The 21,836-nt window shown below is 38.4% G+C and overlaps 3 protein-coding genes across 7 annotated transcripts in view; 1 reads left to right on the forward strand and 2 right to left on the reverse strand.

Moving 5' to 3' along the window:
- The window catches only part of LOC100709940 (E3 ubiquitin-protein ligase pellino homolog 1), a 37,445-nt gene extending 30,786 nt beyond the window's left edge, over positions 1-6,659 (reverse strand). For both annotated transcript variants that reach the window (XM_003459855.5, XM_005469770.4), the window contains exon 1: positions 6,434-6,659. The gene's annotated coding sequence lies outside the window, so the exon portion shown is untranslated. The remainder of the gene's footprint in view (positions 1-6,433) is intronic.
- Positions 6,660-9,800: 3,141 nt separating this feature from the next.
- On the forward strand, positions 9,801-21,736 carry LOC100710729 (equilibrative nucleoside transporter 2). 3 transcript variants are annotated; one of them, XM_005469773.4, is made up of 13 exons: positions 9,801-10,198; positions 15,174-15,225; positions 15,304-15,382; positions 15,866-16,014; positions 17,039-17,178; positions 17,420-17,554; positions 17,696-17,793; positions 17,993-18,062; positions 18,198-18,289; positions 18,664-18,772; positions 18,984-19,069; positions 19,712-19,908; positions 21,006-21,145. In XM_005469773.4, exons 2-13 carry the CDS (start codon positions 15,194-15,196, stop codon positions 21,115-21,117), a joined length of 1,299 nt encoding a protein of 432 aa, XP_005469830.1. In that variant the 5' UTR covers positions 9,801-10,198; positions 15,174-15,193; the 3' UTR covers positions 21,118-21,145. The 3 variants fall into 3 exon arrangements, with proteins under 3 accessions (XP_005469830.1, XP_005469829.1, XP_025764129.1); XM_005469772.4 differs by having other exon boundaries at positions 9,816-10,198; positions 15,301-15,382; positions 21,006-21,736; XM_025908344.1 differs by lacking the exon at positions 9,801-10,198 and adding an exon at positions 14,603-14,714 and having other exon boundaries at positions 15,301-15,382.
- On the reverse strand, positions 11,089-14,359 carry LOC109202627 (uncharacterized). 2 transcript variants are annotated; one of them, XM_025908345.1, is made up of 2 exons: positions 14,021-14,359; positions 11,089-13,640 (listed from the first exon to the last, which is right to left on the reverse strand). In XM_025908345.1, the coding sequence occupies exon 2, from the start codon at positions 12,178-12,180 to the stop codon at positions 11,416-11,418; it is 765 nt and encodes a 254-aa protein (XP_025764130.1). In that variant the 5' UTR covers positions 12,181-13,640; positions 14,021-14,359; the 3' UTR covers positions 11,089-11,415. The 2 variants fall into 2 exon arrangements, with proteins under 2 accessions (XP_025764130.1, XP_019215977.1); XM_019360432.2 differs by having other exon boundaries at positions 11,089-12,873; positions 13,025-14,359.
- Positions 21,737-21,836: the final 100 nt, after the last annotated feature.

A 21,836-nucleotide genomic window follows, 5' to 3' on the forward strand; every position in this document is an offset into this window, starting at 1 on the left:
CACCCGAAAGTCAGGGAGAGGGAGGGAGGGCTGTCTGGTTCAGGGTGACAGCTAAGGGGATTTGTTTATGGCAGATTTTCAGTTTTTTGTTTGTTTTTTCAATACTTCTCAAAAGATGTTGCTTTTTACTGGTGCTTCCCCTATGTAACACACATAGGAAATCAAAAACATCTCTCTCAACTTTAAAAAGGGAAAAAAAAAAAAAAAAAAGATACTAAGTGATACAATGGTAAAGGGGGGGATGGTAAAATTGACTAAGCTAAAGCAGGTTATTACCAGGCTTAAGCATCTGAAGTCCTCAATTGTTTTTTAATCCAGGAGACCCATCTACTCAGAAACGACTTGGTGAAAGTACAAAGGAGATGGCCAGGCAAAGTACTAGCGTCCTGTTTCCTCTCTCATTCTAGAGGGGTTATGGTGTTAATTCATAACTCAGTGCCCTTTCAGGTAAATAACACCATTTATGACAGAGCGCTTAGATTTTTGGTGGTCCAGGGTACCTTCTTGAAAGAAAATATAAATTTGTTTAATTTCTACGGCCCCAATGATGACAACCCATTGCTCTTTGAGAATTTGTTTTTGTTATTGGCCGTCCTTCCTGGTAAGATAATATTGGCAGGTGACTTAAATTGTACCTTAGACACAAAGATTGCTCGCTCGTCAGGGACAGATACCTCACATTCTCAAACAAGAAAGAAACTACTTCAATATATAAAAGATTTGAATCTCTGTGACCCCTGGAGGACTCAAAATCCTACCAAAAGGGAATACTCATGCTACTCTTCAACTTTTAAAACCCACTCTCGAATAGATTATTTCCTTATTTCCTCATCTTTGTTACCTAGTGTAACTGACTGTATTTATGATAGTATTGTTCTGTCAGATCATGCCCCAGTCTCGCTATTTTATAATGTTGTACAAAGTGAACAGACACTGTTTTAACTGGCGTTTACACCCTAAATGGTTACAAGATTCTGACTTTATAAAATTCCTAGGAGAACACATTGATCTCTACTTCTCAATAAATAAAAATCAAACAAATGCAACCACCAGATGGGAAGCATTTAAAGCATATATTAGAGAACAAATGATAAGCTTCACCAGTTCTAAATTTAATAAATTCAGACAATGAATGAATTGGACTCTAAAATTGGAGAACTAAAGAGAGAGGTTATTAAAGACGATTCAAGACAAAGCAAAATATGAGGAGCTGTCCTTGTTTAAGACTGGGGACGTTGAGGAACTGGTGAGAAAATAATGTAATGAAAATATGCTAAATACTAAATTTACGAATGTATACAGTACAGACTATCCTGTACTCTTTTTTTTGGATTTTATTTTATATTTTTTAAATTTCCCTTAGTATTATTAATATTAGGGGTGCAACGATACACAAAATTCACGGTTCGGTTCGATACTTTGGTGACACGGTTCGATATTTTTTCGATACAAAAAAATGTTCATGCCTTTTTAATTTATCATTTATTAAAATTATAAATATATATTTTAACTCAAAAGTACAGTTTTTAAATTTAATGTTGCTGAAACAACAAAAAAATAAATAAATCTATCTGATCGAGAAATCACTCATCTTTGGAAAAGAGAGTTTATTACAGAGAAATGGCTCTTTCCAAAATAAAAGCTATACTATACGCTTCTTCTGGGGTATACTCTCAGCAGCATATTAAACATATCAGGTCCCCATAAGGAGAATCATGTGCTAACGGCTGTCTAAATGACTCGGGTAAAGTTTGTAGCAGTAGTTGTTTTTGGCTGCTTCCACTTGTCTTTGCACTAGGATGATGTCGGCGTAAATGTGCAGTCATATTCGTTGTGTTCCCACTAGTGCGGTCAGCGTTAATCTCGTTAAAATGACATTAACGCCATAACGCGGCAAATCTCCGTTAACAAGTTACCGCGGATCGCCCCGTGCTTGGGGCTGGACGGTGTCAACACGTTAACAAGCTAACTGCGCTAACGCACTAGTTCCCACAAATTGAGCATTGCGTGGCACATCCGACATACTGTTTTACTTTTGTCCATGACGCGCTTACCATCAGGGTCATGCTTCACATGAAAACCAAGATAGTTCCAAACGCCAGATCTGAATGAGGGTGGGGGAGGTTCAATTTCGGGTAGCGTTGAGGCAGTTGCCATGTTGCAACGAGCTTAGCTTCTGTCTTGCTAGCTTGCACTACACTCAGTGGATCTGCACATGACAGTGCAGCCTAGGTGGAGTAGTCGAACGCAGATCCACTGAGCGCTCAACACAGACAGCATCGTCAGAAGAAAAGTTGATAAAATAAATAAAAAATGTTGTATTGTTCGATACATATGCGTACCGAACCGAAAGCACTGTATCGAACGGTTCAATATCAATACGAATATCGTTGCACCCCAATTAATATATATATATATATATATATATTTTTTTTTTGAATGTCTTGTGTTCTTAGTGCTTTCTTACTGCCATATGTTCAAGGTGTTTAAAGTGTTGGATGTTTATAAATACAAAATTCAATAAATATGTTTACAAAACAAATTATAAATTATCTGCGATTAAACATACTTTTTTTGGAAAGTCAAGCTCAATTCCACTAGCCACACGTGGGCCAGATTACTGCCAGATCTGTTAAATTAAGATATCACTTAAATAGAATCTGTCCTACAAAGTGGAGTAGACTAAAAAGACTTCAAAAAGCAACATCTCACAGTCTAAAGAAACAAACACAGTCACTGACATCCACCAGCCAGAAAAGGTTTACCAACCATTTCTAAGGCTTTAAGATTCCATTGATCCATGGTGTAAGCCATTTCCCACAAACAGAGAAAACTTCCAACAGTGGGGAACCTTCCCAGGAGTACCGGGCCTACCAAAAACACTCAAAACATTCATTGACAACTCATCCCAGGAGGTCAAAGAAGAAACCAGAACATCATCTAAAGAAATGCAGGCAACAAAAAAATAACATCTATAGTAGGGCTGTGCGAAATGACCAAAATCTCATATCCCGATATAAGAATTCTATCGTCCCGATAACGATATAAATCACAAAAACGTAACACTTTCTGTAAATTCTGTGAATCTCGGGCAGCTCGTCTTGCGGGAAGTGTTTCCAGCTGCGCATCATGTAGCTGGAGTCGAGTGTTTTAATCGATGCATGAAACGATACATTTTTAGACATAAGTTGTAACGGCCGCCGTTTTCTTTGTGAATATTTATTACACGGCGTGCTGCAGGGAAAAGCCTGTTCTAACGTTTTAGTCTAAGGTTTATTTTTTAACACCTGGCGGCTCTTTTTTACTTCTCATCCGTAAATAATCTGCTCTTTCACGTGATTCAGTTTATTTTGAAAAGTCTCAACAGGATCTTGAGCTTTATTGTGAAAGGTTTATGTGGAACACAAACAAGCGAACAGGCGATGCTGTTACCGTCGTTGTTGCTAACGACAACGCATAAAAACAGGCGCTTGTCCGTCCGTAGTGTGGTTATATAAAATATAGGAGAACGAAAGAACTTTAAGAAATTAATATAGCCACTACAGTGACCATCAAAACGATGAAAAAATATTGCCGTAAACAGTTTATTTTGCGACACCACAAAACAAACGATTGCGTAAAATTAAACGATCGACGTTTTTATATCGTCATCCGATATATATCGTTATATCGAACAGCCCTAATCTATAGGAGAGTACAAGTACAAAAGGGTCATGTCACATTTGCCAAAAAAACATCTTAATGATAACCAAAGCAGAAAATACCCTGTAGACTGAGGAGGCAGAAGGTGAACTTTTTGGAAAGTTAACATTCCATTTCAACTGGGTTTGAACTAACAACACTTCCTCTACAGTGATGTGAAAGACCCATGCAAACATTTGCAGTTCTTGGTGTCAAAAGTGCCACACCAGCAGGTTCAGGGGGAAATTCATTTTCAAATCGGGCCAGGTATGTCTAAACAGCCTTTTTTCCCCCCATTGAATGGTAAATGGTAAATGGCCTGTATTTATATAGCGCCTTACTAGTCCCTAAGGACCCCAAAGCGCTTTACATATCCAGACATCCACCCATTCACACACACATTCACACACTGGTGATGGCAAGCTACATTGTAGCTACAGCCACCCTGGGGCGCACTGACAGAGGCGAGGCTGCCGAACACTGGCGCCACCGGGCCCTCTGACCATTAATAAATAAAATCATGATTTACAAATTGCAATTTGTAATTCTCATGCCATCTTTGTTTATTATTTTACATCATGTGCCAAAAAGTCCAAAAATAAAAAAGAAAGACATCATAAACAGGGAAAATACTTTTCCACAGCACTGTACATTGAGCTGTTAGTCACTTTTTTTCATTATCCACTATGAAAAAAAACAGAAGACAACAGAATAACACCTGACACAAACGGGTACCTCTATCTGACCACTATATTGTTTCATTACTGTGAACTGTGAAAGTAAGGTGTTTACAGTCCACAAAACTGCAGAATATTCACCAATCACAGATGGCTCACACTTATTTAGCCAGGCCAGAATGCCAGCATGGGATAAAACCTTTATTAGGATTAAGACAATCCTAAAGTGCAAAGAACTATCATGGCTATGAGAGTTGGAGCCCTTCTATGGCTTACATGTATATGATGAAACTCTAAAAATAAATCTATTTGAAATTTTGAACTATGCTAGAAAATTATGAGTTTACTTGGAAAAAAGTTGAAGATATAGATCTATGTTAAAATTCAGAAAGAAACATCCAACCAGTATTTCTAAAACTCTGAGATCTGTAACTATTATTGAGCTGAAATGAAAGATTAAGTTATCCTAACCTAAAGCTCAAAGGAAATGTCAGCCAAGACTTGTGGGTACTATACAAGTTAGTTAGCAAAAGATGGACACAACAGGATAAGCTCTGATGTACAATAATGTTAAAGAAATAACAGGAGGGCGGAGGTGTTGGATTTTTACCAAACCAGACCAGCTACAAGGTACAAGACCTATAACACCCTGTGATGATTCCACATAACCTCTGAAGAAGAAATACCTCCCACTCCACACACATACCGCAGAGGTGCCTCCAGAACACGAGCAGGCATGTTCTGCATATACCTAAGAGGGGTGTGAAAAAGTGGGGACTGGCCAAAAATAAAGTCAACATTTTCAGAGATCTCCTCACTCTAGTGGTAGAAAGTCAAAGACATGGCTTTTCTGTTTCATTATCTGGGTGTTGATTGGCTCTCTGGCGACAAAGTTGGGACAACTACCATCCTTAGCATTTCAGAGTTCTCTCACAGATTCGTCCTCAGGATTAATATCATAATTTTTCTGCTCTTTTGTTTGTGAATACCAGTTTGAACAATAGCCACAGAAACGTTAAAGTATGTAAATCAGCTATAAATGGTGATATTCTGATAATAAAATATCTCAATTTACGTAAACTGTAAGCATCACTTCTGTTTATCCTCTTGTGCAACTCTCACCTAGAACTCAAAACTTTCCAGGCTTTAGATCAACATTCGTCTTTGAAGATGGGCTGACACATCTGTAGGCTTTTAATATGAGGGGACAGATGGACAAAAAGGACAAAGTTTCAAAATTTAAATGGGGAACAAAAGCAGTGTCTGTGGAGACAGATGCTCTGGTAGGATGGTGAATGCTAATCAGTCTGTGTGGCCAGGACAAAGGAGGCCAGCTGGGCTACAGGACAGGACGGAGTACCACCACGGACAGAGCCCTGTTTAAGACACTAAATATACACACACTACCTTTTTTACCTGATGTAAATAATAACTTCAAATCCTGAATTCAATGAGCTGTAGAATATAGCAGTGTTGTGTGTACATTTTAATTAAATATCTGGAGTTCTATTTGTGGCCACTCTATTGTGGACAAATCAGTACGACACACTATTAAAGAAAAGAAGCTATGTAACTGGAGTCTGCAGACACTTCAGAGTCGTTTATGACATGCATAGAACAACTCCACTTTACAAGTCACTACGAAAAAGACGTGTCACCGTAATTTATTACGAAATTTAATACCATATACGACCATAAAAAAGCGTCGATAAAATTTGATTTACGTTAACCCAAACTCACACATTTTCACGAGAAACCCCCCCAAAAAACTTGTGTTTGGGATTTTGTCAGTGAAAAAAAAAAACGCGTATATGGTTATTTAGCGCTTACACCTAAACCTAAACCTTGAATGGCTTAAGAAATTGGGTACACTGTTGTTGCCCTATATAACGTCATTACGGTAACTCGTAGCTAGTTAGCATTTTTCGATCGTAAAACTTGAGAAAAAGGAGAGAATGTGTTAGTTCATTAGGTACTTATTTAGCATAAGGTTAACACTGACTGCAGAAGACTTAGTCGGCGTTAGTGGCGGTAACAATGACGAAAAGAATCAACTCCTTAGACAATTAACTCACCGAAGTTACTGTTCGTCTTAAAGCAGTCGAATGTCCCGGATGTCTTTGTTCCAGGGAACAAACGCTGTTAGCCGTTTCAGACCATAAAATGTCAAAGTTACTTCAGTTTTTACCAGGTGTTCGGCGACGTTTTATCGATATAGTTCCTAACAAACCCACACTGAGCGAACGCTGGCTTCTCCGTTTTCAAACTCAACTGTGCCTCTTAGCTATCAAGGCTACTGATTTCCGGTTCACATTTCAGAGTAAAACAACGTAACTTACTTGAATACCAAAATACTCAATACTTACTCAAATACCAAATTGTTTTCAAGCTGAAGTAAATGCCATTAGTTTGTCTTATAAACTCGAAATTACATATACATATACATTTCTTTAGTTTTCTAAGTTTATTAAATTGATTCAGTTTTTTTCCATCCATCCATTCTGTTATTAAGGGTTGCTATTCCAGCTCTCTTAGGCAAGAAGCGGGGTACACCCTGAACAGTTCGCCAGACTGTCGCAGGGCTAACGCATAGATTTTTTTTTCCAGTTTTTATTTTTATTTTAGTTAACTAAAATGATTTTCATGTCTACTTTTAGTTTTTAGTTTTTCCTCATAGTTAATTAAGAGAACATGGTTATTTGAGATGCTGAAATGTTTGCACCATTAACACTTGTTTTACTATGAAAATACAAAACCTGTACTTCCAGTTTTCTCTGTGGTCTGCGTGTGTAGCCGTGCACAAACAACTATGATTGTCATAAACCTAAGTTTATGACTTGCTGCAGCTGTTACCCCAATAAGACATTCTCTTTAGTTAGTCAAAAGTTTCCTCACATTAGGTCTTTCAGCTAAATTCAAATCAAAATCTGAATCAGAATCTGAATACTTATTAATCCTGGGGGCAATGGTTTAGTAACAATCAATTAAAATATAAATATGAAAGACAGGAAATGTAACTATAGAAGAATGTAAACCACATAGCACAGATGACAGCACACAAGCATAAAACATCCTGCGCATGAGATAATATATTTAAAGCCAAGAAGTCGGTAGTGAGCAAAATACGTGTCAAGTACATTCCAGGGTCCTTAATCGCCGGAAATGAGTAAGCTAGGCGGATAATATGTATGTAAAATGTTAATAATGTCTGTTTAAACCCCGACGTGTCTGTTATGCATTTTGGTACATTAGGCTGCTGCTCAGACTTTTGAAAGACAAGAGTGAGTTACCAACTGGTTCATTTTGATTAACCGTCCCCAAAGATGTAGAGGTCCAAGCTTCATCCTGTTCCTAAATGTACTTCAAAAAGTTAGCTTGGTAGTTTTTTTTATGTAAATAGTGTTGATTTTTTTTTTTTTTTTTTTTTTTTTTGGTATTTTTTCCAGTCATGTCACAACACAATTTAAATCAGATATTATACGTAAAACATCGATCCGTCTATTTTCTTATGCCAGTTTGAGGCAGGCTAACACATAGAGACAGACAACAGACAAAAATAACAAGTACTGGATAAACAGAACAGCTGTAACAAGGCTCTTGCCTAGAAGCGTTATTTCCGGTTAAGGTAAAACGCTATGCTGTGCTGGTAATGGAAGAAGAGCACTGTCCAACTTTGAAGTGATCTTAGTTCCTGGAAAATGAGTCATGTTCCTTTACTGAGAGTATTTGATCTGATTTTTACAGCCTTTTCTTTTATTTGTATTTAGGATCCCAAGGTGGAAAGCGTTTCCCAAACAACGGGAACAATAGCATACACTAACAGTCATGTCAGACATTACTAACTGCAGTGTGCCACTGTGTAGACTAAACACTGAATTGCAGGAGACTGAATTCAATGTTTAGTCTATGGAGGAAGATTAAACTCTGACGTCACAGTTCAGCCTGTCAAGGTCTAAATCATCTGATTGAAGACAAGGCTGATAATCTTTAGATATGAATTTTATATGCTATACATTTTTATATGCTATATGCTCAACTCAACCTGGCAACATGCAGCGCATGTGGCACGGCATCCATGCCATCACCAACTACAGAAAGACGACACCTGCCTGCCAGGGTGACGCCTCCCTACCAGATGCACTGAACAACTTCTATCCACGGTTTGACGCTCAGAATGATGTGTTGGTGAGGAAGTCCACCCCCACTCCTGGACTTTCTGACGGCGAGACCTCAGACAGTCCAGATCGGTAACAGCATCTCAACACCACCACACTGAGCACTGGAGCCCCTCAGGGCTGTGTGCTCAGCCCACTGCTGTTCACTCTGCTGACTCACGACTGTGCAGCAATGCACAGTTAGAACCACATCATCAAGTTCACTGATGACATGACTGTGGTGGGTGTCATTAGCAGCTTTGATCTTTACTTTTGTCTTCTTCTGCTTTTTCCACTTCTATTTAAACAACTGACAGATAATTGTAATAACATTTTTATTTCTTTTGCTCTTTTTAAGCATCCTTAAAACATTGTGGTGCTGTGAAAATCACATAAGGATAGCATGACTGATGTTTTCTTTGATTACAAAAACCTCATGCAGGAGTAGGAAATGAATAATAGCTATTGCTTTGTAAATAACTGGATATGAATGACTTGAGCTTATTATATAATATTATACTACACCATATTTCTAACCAACTCAAGTGTGTGGTTCAATTTCTCTTGACAGTACTTCCTTTAAAAATATAACACATTTTGGGATGAACTTGAAAGAAATGCACCATGGCATCATCTGGCAGCAGATTTTTATCAAGAATGTTTTGGTACGTTTTTCCATTCATCCTTCCTTCAATTATTTGAAGTGTGCCAGTACCATATGCTGAAAAACAGACACACACCATCATGTTCCCACCTCCAAAATTCACTGTTGATGCAGACTGAGCAACTTTCTACTGGCTGGTTTAACTGTCTGGATTTTGGCCAAATGTATAATTGCCAGATTCTGATGCACTCTTCCTTTCCTGGTCCTCGTTATGAGTTCTTTTTTTAAATCATAGAAGCTGTGCAATACTGTACAGCAGATTAATGGGACAGCACTGCAGATCCTATAAAACATGCCTCTGGTTCTTCAGCATTAAAGTAATCCAGTGACAGTTATGTGTATTTCCACTGCTGCACAGCAAGCAATAACTGTTGATAATTAATTTGGCAAACTTTATTTTTCAAATTGTAAACAAGTACGGTTTAAAACAGCGCTTCTTTTGCTGTATAAGAGTAACTCAGATTAAGCCAAAAACCGAAAGTGTCCATCAAAGTAAGCAATCACATAAGGACCCCGTCCTACTTTGGGCTCCGCCTCCACATAACTTCATACGTTGTTGAATTTAGGCGCGAGGAATTTAATTGCGCCTGTGAAATGAAATTATTTGCTCAGATCATTATTATTATTATTATTATTTTGCTCGCGCATTTGTTATAACCTAAATGTCATTCCATATTTGTATCTTCTGGTTTCTCACCAATCTAAGGGGCTCATCATCTCTGCCAAGTTCTCGTTAAAAGAAGAAGAACTTAATGAGAATGCTTAATAGGACTGCATGTTACAATCCTTAGACTAATTAGCACAATCCTTGAGTGGGTTGGAAGCGGGGGAAGCACTCGAACTAATTCGACGTTTCAAGTCATAATGCGACAATATGATTCTTCAGTTCCGACACATCATGTTTCCGCATTTCCTTGTTCTAACGCTTTTGGCGGCACATGTTTTCCCACACCCAGCTTCTTGACCGCGTTTTCATTCATTCATCCAGGGATAACCAGAAGAAGACGTTTTTCGACTCGCAGGTCAGCTCAGACTCGAGTGCTTTGTTTTTATTAGCTTGCTTATGGCGTTTGGATGTTAATTGTCGGTGTGGTTTATATCGCATAAAGAATCGGAACACGTGTACTTTTTATTACTTAATGTATCATTTACTCGTCGTTCAACTTGCTGGGTAAATTTAAATTCATCGAAACAATTAAAATTTGGATTAATTAAACTCAAACACAACTTCCGTCGCTAGAATAACGAGACACATATATATTTATTTAAAGTTAATATCACTTTAATGTTCCATCCTCTGAAGTTTCACGGTTTGAGTCTTTAGTCAGGCAGTTGTTTTTAAAAACACCAATATGCTTTAATCCGTTGAACATGTATTATGTTCCTTGCCGTAGATTAAGAAATACGGTAGAATAACGTGATAAGACAACATGTGGAGATGTGACGTTAATGCTTATTAAAGATGCAGGTCGATGACTCACAGCCAGTCTCAGATAGTTGAGTACAAACCCTGCGGCATGGGGTGGCATGTGCCACACAAAAATGATGTCTTGCCACCCTAGTTTTGCATATGACAGTGTTGTTTATTAAAATAAGATAACATTAACTACAGTTAACACTAAATATAAATTCTAAAACTAAATATATTGCATAGTGTTATCCCCCACCCCTCCATCATTAACAAATGGTTCAGCCCCTAGCGCGGACAGGTGTCGTGCCAAAAAGTGTTCGCCTGCCAAAAACTGATTTCCAATGTTTCCGTGTGTTTTTTTTTTTATGTGTAATATCTTAACGTATGTTGGTAAATAGACTTCGGTGAACAGGGTTTACGAGAGGGTTAGGGGAGAGTGAGGTAAGATGAGCCACTTTTTACTCATGTTGCCCTGGATGTGAGAAAAAAATGACACAGAAATAGAATGATAACATATTCCTTTATTTCAGGATGTCTCCTTTCAAATGTAATGATCAGAATCTATGTCTGATGACGCTGCCCAAAATAATGACCTATTAAAAAAAAATGCTCCTTTGGCTCAACTTGCCCCAGATTAGGGGTAAATTGAACCTAGTCAGTGGGTAAACTGAGCCATCTTGGGGCAAACTGACCATGTAGTTTTTAAAATGTAAAACTGATCATATTGTGAAAACAAACCATTTTAACAGTTGTAAACCTGTGAGAACAAACCTGGAAACTGGTGGTTTCTAAACAAACCACCAGTTCAAAACCATTTATTCAAAAGAACTATTCAATATTCCAATGATCAAGGTTGCAGGGGAATATGAACTGTTGCTCCCTCCTTGCAGTTCCTCCAGCCTGTTGAGGTTGAGGTAGCTTCTTCAGCACATCCTTGCGTGGGAAAGATGCCTCATCATTTTCCTTGAACACAAACGTGGGTTTCTTACTGCTAGTGATCCCTCGGATTCTTCTGAGAAATCTGGCACTCACTTCGTTGTCTGCAAAGCTGTCAACCAGGCCAATGTAATGGTGGCTCCTGGATTTGGATGCAAATCTTACGATGACAAAGTCACCAACTACCAGGTCTGAGACATCTGGTTCACTTCTTTCATCGCTGGAACTCTCATACTCAGAAGTGTCTTCAAATGGGATGGGAACATCACTCTCCTCAGAGCTGCTTTCCACTGCAATTTTTGTCTGGGTTTGTTTCCTCTTCCACATTCCTTGCTTTTTGTGGATTATTTCTTTTTTGCCTTTCAGTTTATTTGTCCTTTCTTCATGGGCTCTCTCAATTGCCTGCTTTTCAGGTGTATCAGTCAGGATTCGTGTCTTCACACGCTTTCGATTTGTTTGTTTCCTGGGCTGCTGACTTTTGGGTAAGGGTAGAATATCAGTGGGAGACACATATCGAGCATGGTTGGGGTCACTTCGTGAACCACATGCATGTACAGGGTCTGGTGAAGGTAGCTCAGCAGAAAGAGAGGCTGAAACCACAGGTGCAACACCTTCAGCAGCAGGCTGCTGCTCCAGGTTGGGCCTGTCTGACACCATGGATGGCTCAAACTCTGCATCAGAGAAGATATCTCTGTTGTAAGGGAAAATCCCAGTGGCTCTAAATCCCGAGGAGATATTTCATGGTGTCATTGCTGACATGAAAGCATCATTCACACAACCAGCAATTTGGTATATGCTGGCAGTTTTGCCTGGGTTGGACCTCATCCAGCCATCAAGAGCTCTGTTGTAATAGGTTTTAAATGGACCATACACACACTTATCCAGAGGCTGAAGGCCTGGGAAGTGTGGGGTGGAATTGTGAGCATTACAATACCACTTGTTTTTGCTATGTCCAAAGCCTTCAGTGAAATGTGGGCTTCATGGTTATCCATGATTAGCAGCAGTGGCAGGTCAGGGGAGCACTTGGTCTGCTGAACCAGATGTTCAAGGAACACAACAAAGACATCTTCACTGATCCAGCCTGATCTTGTAGTGGTACCAATTGATCCCGGAGGTGCTCCTGCAATGAAGTGGTCTTTGTATCTAACTCTTGGGAAGATAAACATCGGAGGGACTGCGTTACCAGTCGCATTGACAGCACAGACTACAGTCACCAGTTCGCCTCTTTCAGCAGATGTGATGGAGCCCACTTGTTTTTTTCCTTTTTCTGCCACTACCTGCTTTGGTGTCTGTACTGTTGTTACACCTGTTTCGTCAACATTAAAAATCATGTTTGGGGGGAATTTATACCTGTCAAACAAAAAAAGAGCAATGATGATTAGTTAAATTTTTAAGTAATGCAAAAAATGTTAGCTGAGAGTACGCATATTTATTCACTTAACTGTTGTTTGTAGTTGTCATAAATAGTTATTAATGTTTTCAATTAGATAACTTCTGTTACCTGTCGATCACTTTAGCCAGATTGTCAAAGAACTCCCCAACTGTAGTCTTATTGAAGGCTGTAGCTCTTCCCAAAGATGTTGCCTCAGGCATACGGCAAGAGAGATGGTGGCGTGCCAAAAAATTCTTGAACCATTCTTTACCTAAAAAATGTAATGGTAAAGTAGTAAACTACACAAAATACATTAGTCTGTGCCAACCTACTGAAATGTTGTTTCTTGCACTTCCTACTGGCTAAACCTTTCTCTGTCCAGTTGCTGGGAGTAGGAATGTTGTTTCTGCCTGCCAATTCTAATGCCAGTTCACGGCATTTCTTTGGGGAAATGCCATGGAACTGCTCTGCAAGCTTCTTGATATGCTCTGCTAGCTCCTTCTCCACCTCCTCAGAGAAGACTCTCTTTGCTGAAGCTGTTCCACTATAGCCAACCGATCTGACCTCCTGTGTGTCCCTCTTTTTAATATATCTCCTGAGTGTTGACCTGTCAATTTGTCTTTCTTTAGCCACTGATCTTATGGACTTTCCTCCCTTGACTTCACTCGCTGCCCTTTCAATCTCCTCCAGGGGTGTTGAGCCCCAGCTGGTCTTCCGTCTGTAGGTCCTTGGCATGATATCTTTTCTATAATAGTTAACATATGACAAATACAACAAAAGGGTTCAGTATACTGAACTAAAATACTATTTAATAAGTCAGAGCCTTAAATAAATTTCAGTGCCTTATGGTGGGGTAGGTTGAACCATTGGATCAATTTACCCCATAGCCTTTGGCTCACTTTGCCCCATAGCCACCATTTTGAAAAAAATGGGCTAGTTTAGCAATTTAGGCTAATCTTTAGAAAACTTCTTCAGATGATATTATATTTTAGAAACCCACCAACATGTATAATATATCATTTTAGACACAGATACATTTGTTTTAATATTACAGTCAATTTACCTGATATGCAGAAATTTTACTTTGACAAGCAGAAAACATTTTTTTGTGTAATACAGACTTACCCCTTCTCCAATGTGCTCCTCTTTAATATAGCAGGATGGAAATGATGAGTGCTTCCTGGATTTATGGTCACATGACAAAACATGAACACAGTTACCTAGATACAAGGGGTGGTTCAACTTACCCACTGGCTCATCTTACCTCACTCTCCCCTATATATAAAATTTACAAATTACCTGTTTTTCAAGTATCCTTATAACTCTGTCTTATTGTACTTAACCAATCCCGTCCTTTTTGTCCACTTAAAATATGTTTACAGAACTATTGTTATATTTGTTGCTGTACTCTTGGCCAGATTACTCTTAAAAAAATAAATTTTTAATGTCAACGAGATTTTTTTTAACTGGATAAATAAAGGATATATAAAAGTCACTGCAAAAAACTGATTGGCTTCTTGTTACAGGAATGTTGTTTGTGGCACAAGATTACTTGATGTCATTCATGAGGGTTACTTTTGACATATGTTTTACATATTATAGACCAACAAGTTATTTATAGCAAGTTTAAATATGAGCAACTCGTTTTTGCCAAATACTGGAAATCAGTTTTTGGCAGGCGATCACTTTTTGGCACAACTCTTGTTTTCAGTAGCAACCCATGTCTATGATTGTGCCAGAGCACATTTTGAATCAACACCATGGGGATTTCAGATTTCACACAGGTGGTTTGTTGTTACACTCTGGAAATGGAATGAAGGTGAGTATTATTAACCCTCTGTGGTCCACGGACACCTCCTAGCATTGGTGTGTTGTGTTGTCCTTGTTTTGTTTTGTGTGTCAGTGAGGGTACTATTGAATGTCAGAAAAGCAGATTGCAATGTAAACACTGTCTCCAGGTAGAAAACCGGAGGAGTAATACACCTCCTGTTGTCAGACCTGCAGGGTTTATCCCTTTGGTGTTCTCCTCTTTCTTGTGGCAGACAAACAAATTTTTACAGTCACAAAGAATTTGTGGGGGCAACTTATTGTGACACCTGACTATTCTCTCATTTTAGTTATACTAGTATTTTTAAATGGTTGTACAAAAAAACAAGAACAACAACAACAAAAGCTTCTGTTTCTGATGTGCAATCAGCGGAGCATGTATTCAGTCAGTACATGTGATGGAAACGCATAATTTAAACTATTATTAAGAGTCTTTTATTGACATCCGCAGACACGTGACAAACTATCAGGATGTCGAATGAAAAGAGTGCACCTGTTGACCGGTGAGTATGATTTCTAGAGATATACACACATCTAAAAGAATCCTCCTTTAACCCACTTGTATTTTGTTTTCACAGCAGTCAGGCTGTGGCCCTCATTATCTTTGTGCTCGGTCTAGGAACTCTGCTCCCCTGGAACTTTTTCATCACAGCATCTCAGGTTTCATGTTCACGTCATTTTTTTCCACATTTTTATCACAGCAGATTCTTTATTTCTAAATTTAGACCATCGTGACTATCATCTATCCCTGTATCACATGTTAGCATTGTTAAATTTGAAAATGAAATGTGTATGTAGGCAGGTAAGTTTCTGCATAATGGTTTGTTACAAGATTAGCTACTAATGGATTCTAATAGATATTTTTTTATTTATAGATGATGTTTCAATGTATACATTTTAATTAAATGATTGTATTGTTTTTAATTAAAAACTGCTTGTATTTTATTCTTATTTATGATTTTCACGATACACTGCTGAGAAGATAAATGAGGAAAATAAGTATAAAAAAACCCCCACGTCTGCGATTTTGCACAAGGATTCAAATCATTCTTGTTCTTTCTGTGTTTATGTTGTTATTTGAATCTCATAGCATGCACAGTGTGTCCTTTTATAGTAAATGACTTTTTTTTCTTCCTCTTTAAGTATTTCAATGAACGTCTTTCACAAGACATCACCTCAAATGGCACATCAGGCACTTCTTCCAAAGACTATAGCTATGACAGCTGGATGGCTTTGCTTTCCCAACTGCCACTGCTGCTGTTTACCCTTCTCAACTCTTTCCTGTATCAGTGGTGAGTGTTAAGAACACTGAAACATACTGCTTGAATGGCTCTTCTAGATTAAGCTTGAGTCACAAGAACAAGACCTTTAAAAGTATTAAATCTCTAGGATGCCCAAATTCCATTATCCGCAGTTCTACTACTTTACTGACACTTTGGCTTCAGGTATCTTCTGATACCAAAGTGAAATGAATAAGCTGTAGTCATTACTATGAAGAAGAGGCCAAGTATCACTCTTTATGTGTAAGACAACATCATAACCATAATACAAAGATACAATCTACTTTCCTAACTTTGTAAAAGGATAAAGATAACAAATAAATAGATCCAGAAACATACATTTACTGAAATGTTATGAGTGACCCTAGTTTCTCATGCAATGGCAACACAGCATGTTCATTTTAATAGATGCTTTCCAGCAAGTATTACACTGACTATAACTACAGTGAAATCCAAGACACAATGAGGGCAAGAGGGAAAGCAATTTGGTCATCAGAGCTTTTCAGATTTTTCATTGCACTTTTTCACAGTGGACTATTACAAACATAGAATAGATGCTGTTGGCTTAGACAGCTGCAAATTCTTCCAGACTTGACCCTTAACCCTTGCTCCCTCCATGATGTAAGCGTTCTAGGTGCACTGTTGCAGATGGGTGGGATAGTAACAACAAAGTATTTACATTCATCGAGTTTTTTGAGTTGGAGTTAATTATATGATTAATGTATTTATTTGTTTTGTTTTTTTTGCTTTAAGCAGTAGCAGTAGTAGTAATGTTAATGTTTTTTTCTTTAAACTGACTGAATGAATGAGCACATTTGCTCCAAATCTCTGTAATGTTGTTAGGAATTACTGCGATAGTCTGTAAGCACAGCTGGCTGGTACTGACAGAAATATGATGTCAATATTAATAAAAGTTGAACCAAGCTGTCCTTAGTGGCACATTTCAAAATTGCACAGGAGCAGGTTTACCTAAAAACTAAAGAGTCTGATTATCTCCGCTGTTATCTGATGGTAATGAAGACGTGTCTCTGTGCAGTGTGAGGGAGCGTGTTCGTGTGCTCTTTAGCCTGGTCGGCATCTTCCTCCTTTTCTCTCTCACTGCTGCTTTGGTCAAGGTCCCCATGGAGCCGGGCAACTTCTTTGCCATTACTATGGCAACCATCTGGTTCATTAACAGTAGGTTCACTCAAATGATCACATGATTACACTAACATTTTTTATAACTACAGATGAACTATGTAGCAGCTGTAAAATGTTTGTATCAGATCCCTAAATGTTACATTTGGCACTGGCAAATCACAACGTAGTTCAATCATTAAATATGAAATACTTTTCAGGCTTATTGTCTTTATCAAAAACATGACAAGAATTATAGTCCTAATCATAATGTAACTAATGTAACTTTGTGTGAGTGCAGTGTGTGGAGCAGTGCTGCAGGGCAGTCTCTTCGGTATGGTGGGCCTCTTTCCTTCTCGCTACAGCACTCTGTTCATGAGTGGTCAGGGCCTCGCTGGGATCTTTGCCGCCTTAGCCATGCTTTTCTCTACTTTAGGTAAGTATTGATCCTCCTCACAGGCAAAATTAATTTTTTTTAAATTTCATCTTTAGTTATTTAAATATACCAGTATTACACTGTAAAAAAAATGTAAAATTATTGGAGTTTGGAGTTGTAAATGAAGCTGTTTGCCTGCAGGTAAACCAGATCAAAGCTCGGCTGCACTGGGATACTTCATCACACCCTGTGTGGCTACTCTGGGGACTCTGGTATGCTACCTGCTGCTGCCACGCCTGGTAAGGAGACACCACATAAAATCACTATCACAAAAGGACATGAAAATGACTGTTTTGAACTGAATCTTTGTACTGCAAGAAAGCTTGATATCAGCTTATAAAAATATCTGTCATACATTAACTAAAAAAAATTAATTCAATCATGTCAGTGGAAGAAAAGCCACATTACAGTCTTCTGACAATGTTGACTCCTCTGCAGAAGTTTGCTGATTTCTATCTGAACAGACATCAGCCTGATAAAGTGGAGGAGGTCTTACTTGAGAGCACAGGTTGGTTCTTATTAAGTATAAATCAATAAAAATATGTTTTTCTTCAGCATTGTGTTAGATAGCTGACATGTTAGCCGAGCTACGTTCAGTGTTAATGAGGCTTTCACCTGATTCTTTTGATTTTTCCTTTCAAAGAAAAAAATAAAAAGGACCTGGAGGCCAACGGGAAGCTCAGTAAGCTAGAGGAGAATCAGGAGCGCTCCTCAGTCCTGGCTGTCTTTAAGAAGGTGAACGTTAGCTTTGGTGTCCATTTTTTAAACTTCTTCTGCTAGCATTGACTAAACACCTCAAACCTCCTCTGTTGATCACAATAGCATGTTTTAAACTGTTTAGACTTTTGCCTACATAGATGCATACTGGTCTGTGGCTCTATATATAGCAACCCAAAATTGTTATGATGGCACATTCTAATGTAATACTGGAAACTGGCTCTCAGAGGTTGTACAAAGTGTTCTATCAAAGAGCTGATAAACTTTTGCTAACCTCAGATGAAAAATGTTCCTCGTGTATTCCTGGAATTTTTCTTGACACGGTTGGCTGTGGTCTTTCCCAAATGCCTCCTTACTGGAATCGTTGACTAACACCTTCCTGTGTTTCTCAGATCTGGCTGATGGCTCTGTGCGTGACGTGTGTCTTTGCTGTTACCCTGTCGGTGTTTCCTGTCATCACAGTGCGAGTAAAGACTGTCTACGTGAACAATGCTGAATGGGGTGAGACATCATTACAGCATTACTACAGAAGCATCTGGTTGGCCATATGACTCCAGAGCAGGTTATGTGTTAAGCACAAGTTTCTGTGATGGTCTAACCAAGTTAAAGAGAAAGAGAAACCCTCAGGCCATTGAAAAACCTTCTGCAAAAATTCCTCGCTCACCCATGAATTCTTCCTTATAGTCCACCCTCTGCTTTCTCTTCCTAACAGACAAAGTGTTCACCTGTGTCTGCTGTTTCATTGTTTTCAATGTCATGGACTTGGCCGGCCGTACAACCCCATATATCGTCCAGTGGGTGAGTCTGCAGCCTGGGTTCAAACATTCTTATTTCTAAGATAGAAATCAACAAACCAATGGAATATTGTTTCGAGAGGATTGGAGGTGTTTTTTTCCACTTCAAAGAATTCCTGTGGAAAACGGCCTTTACTGAAGGATTTCAATAAATACCATTTTGATTATGAAACCCCCCCCAAAAAAATGTTGTTTTAGTATTGGAATTTTTTCATGTCTCTATAGTCTAAATATATTATTTAAATAGTTTGATAGCATTGTTATCACATCATAAAATATCTAAAAAGCTTCTAGTTATTTACAGTAAGATGTGTCCACAGTATAGACAATATAAGCATGGTTATTTTGTTGCATGGTTATCTGTTATTTTGATGTGAAACAATAACAGATAAAATCCACAAACTTTATAGCTTAAAGTCCACACTTTTGACACAAGTTGAAACAGACTCAGTGAGGCTGCGTCTTGCTGCTAGATCATCTTAAATCAGTCATGTGATTTGGAAATGCAGGCGTGTCTACTGACTCCAGAGAATTGATGGCTCAAATCCACACAGCACTCATTGAGTCATTTTGTTATACTTAATCTGACTTTGAAGTTGCGATGTTACAGTTGACTTAAATGACCGATTTGTGTATGTTTGTGCAGCCGTCGAAGGAGAGTCGCTGGTTTCCTGCCGCTGTGTTTTCTCGCCTGGTCTTCATCCCTCTGCTCATGTTATGCAATGTCCAGGACTCTAAACTCACCGCCGTCTTCAGCCATGACTGCGCCTTCGTCGTCATCATGGCTCTATTCGCCTTCTCGAACGGATACCTGGCAAGCCTCTGCATGGCCTACGCTCCACAGTGAGTCCTCAACAGACCCCAATTTTTAAAAAAATCCCTCAATAGGATATTAACCGCTCTTTAATAATGCGACTCAGTTTGTGTGTTAACACTTGAAACCTTCCACACTTTGATTACAATGAGGCAGATGTGATGGAGCTTGAAGCACAAGATAAATAGATACTTTACTGATCCCACGAGGAATATGATTGTGTTACAGCAGCAGGATAAGGTCAAAGTGCCACGGGTGCATAGTGAGGGACGTCTACTGTGTGAGAGTGAGAAAAAAATCTCTCTATAAAACAGTGATCTTAAAAAAAAAGAAAAAAAGAATGAGAACATTTCCATTGGAGTTTTATTTGATTTATTTGAATATTTAATTTAAATTAACTGTTTGTACCTGAAAGTAGGTGAAAACTGAATCCTTGCTTCACTTTAACAAACTCAAGAATTACAGACACAAGAAGCGAGTCACAGCTCTGAGTCCCCACATGTTGGGCACATGAGCTACACATAAAATGTAACATAGGATTAATTTCAGCCGAAATAAAGAAATAAAGGTATATAAAACAGGCAGTCTGCCAAAGGTGCAGACTGCCTGTTTTATATGGCACCTTATATGTATGTTACCACTGACTGAGAACACTACACCCACTGACACATGCACACCATTCCTGTGTTTCTTGTGAAACATGTCATTCAAGTCACAAACTTCAGTGGAACAAAACAAAGACATTCAGAACAATTTTCTGGCTGAACAAAACCCAAGAAGAGGAGGAATGTCCTGTGGCACCTGGTGGCTGGATGGCACAACTGAAAAATCTTTTGGTGTGAATTTTGAACAGGATCAGGGGTCTCTTAAACCCTCCACCAGCCCTGCTGCGGAACAAAAAGCAAACTAGGATGCATTTATAGGAAGGAACCTTCAAAATAAAACAGGAAGTAAACCAAAGTAATACAGGCAACATGGAAACACAAGCACTTCACTTGTACTGATGGTTTGTGAAAAACTTTCATGTGTATTTGTTGAAGAATTAATGAAAAAGATGATTTGACTTGTCTTTGTGTTGTGTCCACTGTACTGCAGTGTTGTAACTGTGTGTTTTCGTCTCCTTCAGGTTGGTGCGGTGTAAGGACTGCGAGGCAGCTGGCTCTTTGATGACCTTCTTCTTGGTCCTCGGTCTGGCTGTGGGAGCATCGCTCTCATTCCTACTAGGAAAACTGGTTTAGAAGGTAGTAGGAAAACTGTATATCTGACATTTGATGACATATTGTTATGAAAAGTGTAAAAGCACTTGAAGCTCATCCTGTTCTGTCTGAATGAGACATAACGACAACTCTGTATAAAGTATTGAGCTGTCCATTTGTTACGCTGGCATTTTAAAGTAAGTCATGCAGGATTTCTAAATGAATGTTTTACTCTTTGTTTTTAAGACAGAGTAAGTATTTCAGTCTCAGGTAGGTGTTAGCATTATTTTACGTGATTTTTGTCGCGTTGATTACTTCATTGGAAAGGGCAATAAATTTGAGAGACATTTGATCAATGCAGCTAAAATCAATCATTTGTCCCTTGTTGTTTTTTATTTAATATAAATGAATAGAACCTTTTATCTCTTTGCTTTACACGACTGTATTTATCTCTCAGCTATCTGAATTTTTGCTGTTTTTGAGTGTTTTTAAAAAAAATGAATGTTTTTTACCTGAAGACAGTTTAAAAAAATACTTAAACTAAATTAACTATAAACTTTTTACTGCTTATTTCTGTTTTTGTAATTTTTATACGTTGCAATAAATGGTTTTTTATGTATATTCAAACTTTTAATAAAGGCTTGTTCAAAATGGCATCCCATTCTTGTTTTACGTCACGGTTTTTACAAATTGATATATTTGCCTTTGTATCAAAATGTCAAAGTATCAGTGAGTCTGGTTTTTGTATATTTGCATGACCT

This window comes from Oreochromis niloticus, linkage group LG6 (genome assembly GCF_001858045.2).
Source record: "Oreochromis niloticus isolate F11D_XX linkage group LG6, O_niloticus_UMD_NMBU, whole genome shotgun sequence".
NCBI classification, from domain to species: domain Eukaryota; kingdom Metazoa; phylum Chordata; class Actinopteri; order Cichliformes; family Cichlidae; genus Oreochromis; species Oreochromis niloticus.

What these genes read in the sequence shown, in the direction of transcription:
- LOC109202627 (XM_025908345.1), bottom strand. Translation starts at nt 12,180, where the DNA reads ATGGTGTCAGACAGGCCCAACCTGGAGCAGCAGCCTGCTGCTGAAGGT.
- LOC100710729 (XM_005469772.4), top strand. Translation starts at nt 15,194, where the DNA reads ATGTCGAATGAAAAGAGTGCACCTGTTGACCG. An exon ending in AACTCTTTCCTGTATCAGTG is followed by an intron (nt 16,015 to 17,038) that starts GTGAGTGTTAAG and finishes GTCTCTGTGCAG; the next exon opens with TGTGAGGGAGCGTGTTCGTG. An exon ending in ACCTGCTGCTGCCACGCCTG is followed by an intron (nt 17,794 to 17,992) that starts GTAAGGAGACAC and finishes ACTCCTCTGCAG; the next exon opens with AAGTTTGCTGATTTCTATCT.